The sequence below is a fragment of the Papaver somniferum genome, chromosome 9 (assembly GCF_003573695.1).
Source record: "Papaver somniferum cultivar HN1 chromosome 9, ASM357369v1, whole genome shotgun sequence".
NCBI lineage: Eukaryota > Viridiplantae > Streptophyta > Magnoliopsida > Ranunculales > Papaveraceae > Papaver > Papaver somniferum.
In genome coordinates, this window is record NC_039366.1 from 21,155,496 (window position 1) to 21,167,857 (window position 12,362).

At 37.3% G+C, this 12,362-nt stretch overlaps 2 protein-coding genes and 1 long non-coding RNA gene across 4 annotated transcripts; 2 read left to right on the forward strand and 1 right to left on the reverse strand.

The window, feature by feature from the left end:
- Positions 1-3,824: 3,824 nt before the first annotated feature.
- Positions 3,825-5,291, forward strand: LOC113311552 (origin of replication complex subunit 5-like). The gene has a single exon (XM_026560379.1). It carries the CDS (start codon positions 3,825-3,827, stop codon positions 5,289-5,291), a length of 1,467 nt encoding a protein of 488 aa, XP_026416164.1.
- A 1,121-nt stretch (positions 5,292-6,412) lies between these two features.
- On the reverse strand, positions 6,413-7,614 carry LOC113311553 (probable ubiquitin-like-specific protease 2A). The gene is made up of 5 exons (XM_026560380.1): positions 7,163-7,614; positions 6,967-7,077; positions 6,778-6,859; positions 6,580-6,693; positions 6,413-6,484 (listed from the first exon to the last, which is right to left on the reverse strand). The coding sequence occupies exons 1-5, from the start codon at positions 7,612-7,614 to the stop codon at positions 6,413-6,415; spliced, it is 831 nt and encodes a 276-aa protein (XP_026416165.1).
- Positions 7,615-9,192: 1,578 nt separating this feature from the next.
- On the forward strand, positions 9,193-11,557 carry LOC113307999. 2 transcript variants are annotated; one of them, XR_003339433.1, is made up of 4 exons: positions 9,193-9,248; positions 9,354-9,403; positions 9,590-9,688; positions 11,360-11,557. It is a non-coding gene; the product is annotated as an uncharacterized LOC113307999 (long non-coding RNA). The 2 variants fall into 2 exon arrangements; XR_003339434.1 differs by having other exon boundaries at positions 11,374-11,557.
- The last annotated feature ends 805 nt before the right edge of the window (positions 11,558-12,362 follow it).

The window sequence follows — 12,362 nt, forward strand, 5'->3', positions numbered from 1 at the left end:
GAAGAGGACGTGGACGTACTGGTGCTGGGAATGCAAACGGAAGAGGTGGCAGAGGACAAGGTGGTAACACCGTTCATGCACATAACTTGCATATATCAGCTGCAAATCAAACAAGTGGTGCGTCAACATCTGATGGATTAGGATTGGTAGGAGTTACAGCTGCACAGGTTCAGCAGGTGATGGAGTATTTAAACTCACGAAAGACCAGTTCTCATCTACAAGGTAAAAAGAAAGAAACATCCTGGATTGTTGACACAGGAGCAACAAATCATGTCACGTGTGAACTTCTTGACATGGTTAACGTAAGAGATATTAAGGCATGTTCAGTTGGATTGCCTGATAGAAAATATGCTCACTCTGAGAAAATAGGATCTGTGATTCTTACTGGTGGAATGAGACTTGAGAATGTTCTTTATGTACTTCAGATAACCTGTAACTTAATTTCAGTTACACAACTCATTGATGAGATGAGATGTATTATCCAATGTACTAACATTTTATGTCTTATACATGATCGGTTGACGAGGAGGATGATTGGAGTGGCTGAGAGACAAGGTGGACTATATATTTTTTGTGGTGTGCCTCAAGTGGAAGTTATGGCTGTAAGTGAAGATACATATGAGCTGTGGCATCGACGGATGGGACATCCTTCAGAGAAAGTATTACAAAAGTTACAAGGAGTGAGTAGGTTAATAAAGAATAATAATGATGCTTGTGATATTTGTCCACGAGCAAAGCATCGTAGAAGTAGTTTTTCTACTAGTTTGAGTAAATCCAATTATATTTTTGAGTTAGTTCATATTGATTTATGGGGTCCTTATAAGATACATTCATCAAGTGGATCTCAATATTTCTGACAATAGTAGATGATTTTTCAAGAGGTGTGTGGATTTATTTACTTCAATACAAAACTGAGGTTGAATCAATATTTCGTGATTTTGTTGCTTTAGTAAAACGGCAGTTTAACAAAGAAGTCAAAATTGTTAGAAGTGATAATGAAACTGAATTTAATGCATTGCGTGGTTATTTTAAGACTAATGGGATAGTCTTTGAGACTTCGTGTGTAGGTACTCCTCAACAGAATGGAAGAGTTGAAAGAAAACACCAGCATATAATGAATGTGGCAAGGGCTTTGAGATTTCAAGCAAGTTTACCAATACGATTTTGGGGAGAATGTGCACTGACCGCGGCATACTTAATTAATCGTACACCTACACCTATACTAAACAATAAAACTCCTTATGAATTTTTTTTTGGAAAGCAACCACCATATAATCAGTTGAAGGTGTTTGGATGCTTGTGCTATGTGCATGATCAAAGCAGTAAAGGAGATAAATTTGCGAGTAGAGGAAGGAGATGTGTATTTCTTGGCTATCCTTTTGGTAAGAAGGCGTGGAAAGTTTACGATTTAGACACAAGACAATTTCTGGTGTCGAGAGATGTGAAGTTTCATGAAAATCAGTTTCCATATGAGCCGAACTTGAAACGTGGGTTGAATAAGGATGCTTCGAATTGCAGGAATCAGTCGAATTTTAGAGATTCCACTGAGACCAATACGTCTGGTGATTTGACTGAGACTGATCAATCCAGTCCTGCGGAAGTTACAGCGGAAGTGTACAGCGATGATGAAGACAGCACAGTTGCAGAAGAAGGCGTGACTGTGGAAGTACACAGCGACACGCATAAACAACCAGTAGAGGATGTTTTTGTTGAACTGGATGTTGGTGCTCGCAATAATGTCATGGCTGAAGAAGAGATGGGTAAGGGAAAGCGTCAGAAGATCCCTTCTAGTAGGCTCAAAGGATTTGTGACGCACACCATTCGAGAAAATAGTCCATCTCAGCTCGATTCCACACAATCATCATCCTCAGGTACACCTTATCCTTTGACATATTATGTTGGTTGTGATAGGTTTTCTGCAGTACATAAAACGTATCTTGCAGCACTAACTGCAAAATCTGAGCCTAAAAGTTTTAGAAGCAATGAAGCATCCAGGATGGAGGAAAGCAATGGCGGAAGAAATAAGAGCCTTGGAAGAACAAGGAACGTGGGATCTAACAGAATTACCACCCGGTAAGAAGGCACTAGGAAGCAAATGGATATATACAGAGAAGTATGATGAAAACGGGAAGTTGGTACGATTAAAAGCGAGACTATTAATCTTTGGAAATCATCAAGTTGAAGGATTAGATTACAATGAGACGTTTGCACCAGTGGCAAAGATGACAACTGTTCGTATGTTTTTAGCTGTTGCAGCGGCTAAGGAGTGGGAAGTGCATTAGATGGATGTACATAATGCATCTCTTCATGGAGATCTGGAAGAGGAAGTGTATATGAAGATACCGCCAGGATTTTCCAAGGATAATCCTAATATGGTGTGCAGGATGAAGAAATCATTGTATGGACTAAAACAAGCTTCACGGTGTTGGTTTGCAAAGTTGTCAACGTCTATGAAGAATTATGGATTTCGTCAATCATACTCAGACTATTCTCTTTTTACTATGATCAAGGGAAAGATGCAACTTAATGTGCTGGTGTATGTTGATGATTTGATTATTGCAGGTAATGATCTAGTTGCACTTATAAAATTTAAGTCATACTTGGGTCAATGTTTTAAGATGAAAGATTTGGGAAAATTAAAATACTTCTTAGGATTGGAAGTGGCTCGTAGTAAAAAGGGTTTCTACATATGCCAGAGAAAATATGCGTTGGATATTATCATGGAAACAGGTTTGTTAGGTGCAAAACCTGCAGAATTTCCAATGGAGACGAATCATCGTCTTGCTTTGGAAAAAGGTGATTTGCTCAAAGATGTGGAGAAATATAGAAGACTGGTTGGACGTCTAATTTATTTGTCAGTCACACGACCAGATCTTGCTTACTCAGTGCATACTTTGTCCCAGTTTATGCAACAACCTAGACTGGAGCATTGGGAAGCCGCACTTCGTGTGGTTAGATATTTGAAGAAGAATCCTGGACAAGGAATTCTGTTGCGCTCTGATAGTAATCTTAACTTGAAAGGTTGGTGTGATTCAGATTGGGAAAGTTGTCCTTTAACGGATGGTTTGTCCTTCTTGGAGATTCGCCAGTGTCATGGAAGACTAAGAAACAACATACTGTGTCTCGTAGCTCAGCTGAAGCAGAATACCGTTCAATGGCGGAAACTACATGTGAGTTAAAGTGGTTAAAACAGTTACTTCGAGATTTAGGAGTTCATCATACACAAGGAATGAGTCTTCTTTGTGATAGCCAATCAACATTATATATTGCTAAGAATCCAGTTTTTCATGAACGTACCAAGCATATAGAGGTAGGTTGTCATCTGATCAGGGATGCAATAATACAGAGAATTATATCGTCATCTTACACTCCTACCACAGTACAATTGGCGGATATTTTCACAAAATCATTAGGGAAAACTCAGTTTCAAGGTCTTCTATCCAAGATGGGCATTTGTGACCTGCATGCTCCGTATTGAGGGAGGGTATTAAGACACGTAACTGAGACCGATATGGAAAGTGTATCAAAGCACCAATAAGGAATGGTGCAGAAACTGAGACTGATATGGAAGATTCCATAAATAAGACCCATTGGGTCGGTGTCTATTCTTGAGACCCGTAAAGTAGGTCTCAAGACAGTCATAGAAACGTATTAGGAAAGGGATTGATTCTTGAGTCCCAAGTATTGGTCTTGTATAAATAGTTAACTTATTAATGAGAAAGGGGGACCGAAATATTGAGCAATTCTTGACAAAGTATGTGCTCATTTTGATAAAACCCTAGACCTGTAAAGATTTTTTCTGCTATAAAATCTTGGCAACCCAAATGAGAACATGGGATCAGCCCTCATTGATCTTGAGTATGGAGGAGGAGGAGGAGGAGAATGCTTTGCTTTCTAGTCTTCCGGGCAGAGAGCTTCAGATTCTTGAGCTCTTGGATGTGTTGGGTCCGGTGAATTCTCCCATGCTTCCACTTTTCATTTATGGTGATGCATCAACCGGAAAAACAAGTTGCATTCTTCAAATCTTCAGGTATCTAAAGCGACCTTTCGTTTATGCAAGTTGCCGTACTTGTTATACCCCGCGACTGCTATTTAGGAGTATATTGAATCAGTTGGCGCATCATGCCGGTAATGGTGGTTATGTGAATGCTAAGCAGCGTTGCCAAAGACCTGCTGATTTTGTTAATTCTCTTCGAAATGGGTTGACTAGTTTCATAAACAAATTGGAGGATGGGAACGAGAAATGCTGCAATGGTACGATGATTTATTTCGTATTTGACAGTATAGAACTTGTGCGCAAACGGGACAAACATTTGGAAATAACTTCAATGTTGTTTAAGCTATATGAAATCTTGAAAATGCCTGAAGTGGGTTTGATTTTTATTAGTAGTGCCTCGCTTGGTATGTATCACATAGACACTGGTTTTGTTGAACCAATGCAGGTTCATTTCCCTGGTTATAAACAAGAAGAGCTTTTCAGGATCTTCAAGGAAAACCATGCAAACCAGAACCCTCTGTACGAAACCTTCCTTAAGGATGCTGCAGTTTTGAGTTCTTTTTTTAAAGTGACAAATCGAGTGGATGAATTATGGAATGCATTCGCCCCCTTATTTCAAAAGTATTGTGAACCTCTACGTGTTACAGGGTTAGTTCCCACTGAAGATAAAGCACAAAAGTTGAACTTGTATTCGCGATTCAAACACAACGTATTTCCGGCTCTTAACGAGATGTTCAAGGTCCCATCTTATCCGAATTCAGTTGAAATTCAAGAAAACAAAGTGAAAATCAAGACAAAGTTGGCAGATGCAGACAAGATTGAGTTCCATATGCCCGTGTCGACGAAGTTGCTTCTTATTTCCTCGTTCCTTGCTTCATGGAATCCAGCTACTGATGATGTACCACTCTTTGATTCCTTCGGTGGTGGTGAAAACCGAAAGCGCAAGAGAAAGGTGTCTGAGACATCCAAGCTGAAAAAAGAAAATGCAGCACAAAAGTTGATCATGAAAGGACCTAAAACTTTCTCATTGGAAAGATTGTGTGTTTTTGTAGCTAAATCGCTCAAGAACGAAGGGAAAATTGAAGACGAAAATGTCTTTGATAGGGCTGAAGTTGGCGGGGCTGATGTTTTGTTGCAGTTATCCACTCTATGCAATGCTAATTTTCTTTCTAAAGGCGGAAACTGTCCTCTGGAGGGATCAACTTGGTTTCGATGTACAGTTAGTGAAGAATTTGTTATGCAGGTTGCAAAAAGTGTGCCATTCCCGTTACTGAGATACCTGCATAAAACATAAAAGTGCTGTTCAAGGGAGTTTCACAAGGGACTGCTCCACTGCAGTTGAACAGACATGCTAGACTTGTATTATTGTACTTTCACCTAGTCATTGCATTGCAGATTGCACTGAGTCAACTTATGCAAGCAGTATCGTCAATGTTTATAAATGTGTATCAAAATAGTGTTTTGGCAACCAGAAGTGTTTTTGCTTATTAAAAAGTGGGAATGCTTCTCAGAAGTCAGAAGTAAAACTTTTTTGCTTCACAGAATTGAATCATTTTGAAATTGAGAATCTGAGTTAGCACAAAGACGGCAATTAACAACCAAAATGCTGTAAAACCACATAAAATATTATACATTTTAGGATGCTCGCGCATTTGGTGCATACAGTACCTATGCCAAGAGTTAATTTTAGAAGTAGCTTTTGGACTTAAGTCCAAAAGCTGAAAGTTAGTCTAAGAACTCAATTGTGGAAGAGTTTTCAATTGTGCGGTGTTTGATAATGAATCTTGTTGTGATTGGTTTAATGGTTTTTGAATGTAGGGATCAGACATCCTTTTTCACGAAGGCCGGATGAACAAGAAATGTCCTCTGGCAAAAAGGAAAAGAGGGTGAAGGAATTATACTGGTTTAGCAATAACTGGTGCTGGTATGCAACAATTGCTGAGCCTCATTATGGCTGTAAACTGCTCATGTAAAATGGAGATTGTTTTTTTCATGTTTCATATTCTGGTTTAGCAATTGCAATATTATGAACCTGGGAAACATATCAGGATGATAGCAAGTTCTTTTAAAAATTTCTTTCTAAAATCTTTTGCTTGAATAGAAGTCTGTTCTTACTCTGAACATTCTTAAGCCACATTTTTTTTTATACAATACCAGCATTTGTATCTCGGAATAGAAATACAACTGCTGGAGGATGTTAAAAACCACAGCAGATTCTTAAGTTTTATGAACAGGCAAAAAAAACACCAGACAAGCTAAACACTCATCCAATTTTCAACGAAATTGACAATAAACACAACAACCTGAAACTGATATATCTTGATAAGTTCTTTCCTCCATTTAATGTCATAATATACAACTTACAGAGACTTCCTATAGTGTATGAGTTATGCCATAATAAGCAACCAGAGCACATCACCTACAAAAGAAGTTGACTTGTGCACAGCACTTTTGCACGCTTTCAGCACTAAACCAATTTTCATCCATCTGCAACACATAGAACGGATATTCACTCGTTTAAGTGTCGAGAGATACAAAAATACTTGGAATCTTTGCACTACATCTTCAAAAACAGTACTTACAAAATAAGGATAGCCCTCGTCAATGCTAAAATTGTCTGGAGCAGATCGCATGAACAATTCCATGTAGTAGAGAACAAAAAATCCACAATCGTCTTTATTCCTTTGTTGTGGCACCTGAGAATTCCACATGTACACATGAGAATTCAAGACAAGGGATCTATATTTCAAAATAAAAAAAGAAAGAAAGTTGAGATTTACCTTTGGCACTAACAAAGGAATTTTTCCAATTGCCTTTTTGTGATCCGGTTTGCCTTCCACTTCAAAAATGTCGAATATAAACCTGGAAATGCAAGAATATATATGATATGTTATAACTCAAGCATAGAACTACAACACAGAAAAATTAGCCATGTACGAGAGACATACTTTCTTATATCAGGTTCAAACCTCCTTGGATCTGCTATTTCAAGGGAATCCAGTAGCAGCATGCATGGTTTTGTAGTTGTGGACTCCAAACTTTCTCCAAAGTGACATAAGATCAGAAGACTCCAGTGACTCCTAAGTAATTGACATATCAGATAAACTTCACATCAGATTTGGTCGATGAGAAAAAGATTGCGCTCAGTGTTAGTAGTAAACGTACCAGCATACAAGGGGAACAAAAACATATTTTTTTGAAAAAATATGTCTGTTCTTAACCCAGGCCAACACCTTTTCCTTGGGCAACCCTTTCCAATACAAGGAAAGCCAAATGCAATCCATATATGCGAAAGAGTTCTTTCTTTCTGGCGAAAAGGAGCTCCATAAAATATCCCTGCACGAAAGGACATCGTCAGTATCTTCAAACCAAAAATGATCTACATGTAGAACAATATGTTGGTGAACCCACTCGAAGTAGGACTGAAACTTGTTCGTGTCAAGCTGATTTTCCTTGCGGACTGGAATCTTGCTGTTAATTATCCTCTTTGATGGCTGACGTCGAGGGAAGGTTTTTGAATTCTGATCTTGCTTGCAGGTTGGAATCTTCTTCTCAATTATCTTTTTTGACGGCTGATATCGAGGAGAGATAGTTGAATAAATTTTCCTACGTCGCATCTTTGATCGCTTTCGTCGAGGTATAATACAATTTATACATAGGGGCGGTGATTTGTCAAACTTCTCTATTGATCCCGAGGATGTTGGCCTGGTTATAGTCTTTGGAGCCTCCACGGAACAACAATCTGTACAGAGGATGTTGGCCTGGTTATAGTCTTTGGAGCCTCCACGGAACAACAATCTGTTCAGTACACGGTTGCTTTAAATTCCGAGCACTATAAACATCTATTAAAGTTGTTTTAAGTTCCAAGCACTAAAAACATCTAATGGAAAAATGACGCAAAATTATAAGTACAAAGAACTTAATGTAACTTGAGCTACAGAATGAGCCTCAGTCAGTTAAGGTGTAAGAGAAACTAGAATGCAACCAGCTCCATGAAATCATAATAAATCGGGACATGACTTTATCTCTTTCACTCAATTCATAAAACTTTCTAAATTAAACTTGGATAATAGTAGAATCAAAGAACATTAAGTTTAATGTTAGTGCTGACAGCATAGACTGATCACACCTTTACAAATGGGCTCTAAACCGAATTAATCATCTACACCCTCCAATGCTTCCACAAATCACAATTCAAAGATGTTCTTTCAAAAATGAGAATGTTATCTAAGTCAATTCAAATTCAGAACTTGTTCTTTGTCCACCGAAACAACAATCTGTATAGTACAAGGTTGTTTTGTAGTCCGAGCACTATAAACATCTATTAAGGTTGTTTTAAGTTCCGAGCACTATCATCTAATGGAAACACAATGCAAAATTAGAAATACAAAGAACTTGATGTAACTTGATTTATAGAAGGAGCCTCAGTCAGTTAGATGACGCTTAACGTGTAAACGAAACTAATATGCAATCAGCTCCTCAAAATCATAATTCATCGGGGCATGACTTTTATCTTTCACTCAATTCATAGACTTTGAAAATTAAACTTGGACAATAGAAGCAATCTGACAGTTTTTAGGGGCTGAAAGAACGCTAAGTTAGCTGTTAGTGGTGACAACAAAGACTGATCACACCTTTACGAATGGGCTCTAAACAGAATTAATCGTGTCCAATCCAATAAATGCTTCCACAAATCACAATTCAAAGACATTCATTTAAAATGAGAAATCTTATCAAAGCCAAATCAATTTCAGAACTTGTTCTTTTCTTACTGTCCTTATGCTTTCTCATAGATTCTTACTCCTGTAACTACATTTGGAGCGACAAAACCCTAGTTCAGAAAAACAATAAACTTAACAGCACTCAAAAAATTCAATTGTATCTCTGATCAGCTAAAACCAAGAAAAACCCCTTTGTTTTTTCTTGATCAAAAGTAAAACCTAAAACTCCATCACTTGAAAAACCCTACATTTCAATAACCCTGTATTTCAATTAGTAGTATATGCTTTATGGTGAAGCAAAATAATCAAAACCCCTGGGCCTGTTTGGTAGTGTTTTCCAAAACAATTTTCACTTTTCAAAAACAGTGAAAACAGAAAACAATGAGAAAACGTGTTTGGTTGCAGTTTTTCTAAAAACGTTTTTTACTCGTTTTTTGTTTTCGAAAACACCTAAAATAAAAACAACATTTCATCGTTTTCATTTCTTCCTTCTTCTCCTTCAGAAACGAGCAGAGAATTTCCCAGAGGAGGTGGGTTGATTTTGTTTTCATGATCATTTTCATGATTTTGTTTCGATTTCTTTTAGGCTATTAGTGAATTCCCTTTGGACTAATCGGGTGTATGATTTGAAGCAGATGGGTTGATTGATTTGGTATCAAGTTCTAGGGTTTGCAACAATTTTTAGGTATGAATATCTATTTCAATTTCTGGGTTGCATGTATGATTTCTTTTCGATTTCTCTACGGTCATTAGCTAATCCCCTTTTGGAATAATGGGTATATGATTTGAAACAAATGTATTGATTGATTTGGTATACGGTTATTAGAAACCACCATTCCTGCATCTTTTAATTGTTTGTATGTTACTGCAGATTCGATTCATATTGTTGCAAAACAGACAAGGAAAAACTCGTCTTGCAAAGTACTACGTTCCTCTTGAAGAATCTCAGAAGCACAAGGTTGAATACGAGGTAATCTATCGCTCATATTTGGGCAGTTAAATTGCTCCTAATCTAGAATTTAACGATTCTGTAATACATATTGTTAGTCATATTCCATAAATAAAAGTCTATGTTACATGTTTAGGGTTCGACTTTCAGTTCTAGCTGTTTTGTTTCATGTACCATTAAACATGTTATTAGTGATGGTAATGAAATTAGGAGTACCCTGTGTAGCAATGGCATCAGTGTTAACAAATTTGAATATGGTGATTTTGATGTCTGGTTATATTTACATATCGGGAAGATGTATATTAAAATGGACATTTGGATTTAAGAATGTGATTAGTGGGTTAGGTCCATTGTTGAAATTGGCTATACCAAGTTGTTTAGGGATTTGTCTTGAATGGTGGTGGTATGAGATTATGATTGTCTTGGCTGGGTATTTGCCTAATCCTACTATTGCTGTTGATGCCACTGCTATTCTCATCATACCACTAGCTTGATGTACACTGTTCCTATGGGTTTAGCTGCTTGTGTTTCTACCAGGGGAAGTACAAATTTACCCCGGTGTAGCAATGGGGATAACTGATTTGGGCATGTCTTCTTTCTTAAACAACTGAAAGGTAGGAAATAATATACACCATCTTAGGACTGAAACAAACTATATCCAAAAAAACAAATTCAAATGTCGTAAGGTACAAGTTCCGCTTTAATTTTGCTTAATTACTCTGTAATCATGGAATTTTGCAGTATGTGACCTTGATGTTGTGAGTAAAATTTCACATTAATTTTGCATTATAAGCATTCCCCTTAACAATTTTTTTATGGATTTAAGTAAAATTACATGTGAAAAGCCGCCCAACCCTCCGTGGCAGGAGTTGTTCAAGAAGAACTTGCAATTGTATCTTTGATGAATTATTATTAGTGTATTTCTTTGTAAATGATCAACAAATGCATACTCTACCCATATTGCCTTATGTTAATTGGGGTATTACAGGCAATGTCTAATCATGGGTACGAGATATGTCTACTTGGATCCTGAACAAAACTAGATAGCATTTGTACTTGGATTTCGTTGAGTTTAGTTACGATTAGCCTTCGAGCCTGGGGTTTTTCAATGATTGACTACTGCATGCTGACTGTCATCAACTCCTTGACCATATAAATCAACTTAACATGGATGTTTGTAGGTAGAAGAATATGCCATTTGTGTTCTTTATACTGTGGCTTTTTGAAGGCTCACTTAGGAAGATGGGGATAGCTACACTTAAGCTTATGAAGGGGATTTTTGGGAATGGGAGATGGATACATTTTCTAAAACTAGGGATCCTTACTGGCTGCTTTTATTACAATTTTTTTTTTCTTACGTAAGTACCATGTGGTGGACTACACTGAATTTTTAGGATCATTCGTACGTCATTTTATCTGGGAGTTTATTAACAACTAGTTGTAACTGTTAGTAGCACCATTTTCATGACTAAATCAGCAGGTTGCTTGATATTTCTCTTGCTTTACAACTGATTGAGAAGCAACAACACTAAGCCTGGACAACAATGCATAAATTATTTAAGCAACACAGTGATTTATTTATTTTCTATTTAAGTAAACATGTTTTGATTTTGCATAATATTTTTAATCTTGTTGCCTTAAAATTCCGAGTTATGTGATTTTGCATACCTGTGAGATTTAAGTTTTATACAGTATGTATTATGTAGAAAAAAAGATGGCTTCTCTATCAAGTGATGATAACGTAGATGATATCCGCACATGGCCACAGTATATTGTGGATTACTTTGTTCAATTGGTTCATGATGAAGCCAAAAATGGGTTACAAACCACTACATTGGAGAAGAAGAAATGGGGAGAAATAGATAATGCTCTCTTTGCTAAGTTTGGTAAGAGATACAACATTCCTAAGTTGAAAGCTAAATTCAATCGACTGCGTATAGAGCATAGGGAATTTGCAAGGTTAGTGAGTGATACTGGTATGGGTCGGGATCCAGTTGCAAACACGGTCACTGCAAGTGATGATGCTTGGAAGCGTTACTTGAAGGTATGCGCATAAATGTTTACACTAAGATATTTACTTGTACATAATATAGGTCAAGAGTATAATGCATGTGTAACATTCCCAAATGCAGAAATATCCTGGTGCAAAACCTTCCGTAAAAAGGGGTTAGACAATTATTATATGCTTGGGGAGATATTTAATAGCACAACAACATCTGGAAGCATGTCTAATGCATCAACACGGTCTCCTCCTGACTCAGACACCGAAAGAGACTTGGAAACAGAATTCCTTGGCAAAGGGGTACATGTAGAACCCGCTAGCTCTGGAGACACGAGTCACCCTTCATCACACACAAAATCAAACATACAGAGACGTGCTTTAGAACTTCCTATTGATCTTCCTCAGCGAAAGGCGACTAAATCATCAAGGTTTGATGATGCACTTGTAGCATAGACTGAAAATCTTAAAGTTAAAGCTGAAGTAACAAAAGCAAAGGCTGAACGTAAGAAGGATAAGGAAGTAACATCTCCTCTTTGTACCAGCACAGAGATATCATCATCTATTGAAGATTGTATGGATATATTGGACAACATGGAAGGAGTGGAAGATGATGTATATCTCAAAGCCATTGACAAGTTCAGAAACCCCGACTATAAGAGAATTTTTAAGAAAATGAAAGAATCAAGGAGAATT

Excerpts from the sequence above, each read along its gene's own strand:
- LOC113311552 (XM_026560379.1), top strand. The coding sequence starts at position 3,825 with ATGAGAACATGGGATCAGCCCTCATTGATCTTGAGTATGGAGGAGGAG.
- LOC113311553 (XM_026560380.1), bottom strand. The coding sequence starts at position 7,614 with ATGCGACGTAGGAAAATTTATTCAACTATCTCTCCTCGATATCAGCCG. Across the intron at positions 7,078-7,162 it reads TTTGTTCCCCTTGTATGCTG|GAGTCACTGGAGTCTTCTGA; the intron begins GTACGTTTACTA and ends TCAATTACTTAG. Across the intron at positions 6,860-6,966 it reads GAAATAGCAGATCCAAGGAG|GTTTATATTCGACATTTTTG; the intron begins GTTTGAACCTGA and ends TTGCATTTCCAG.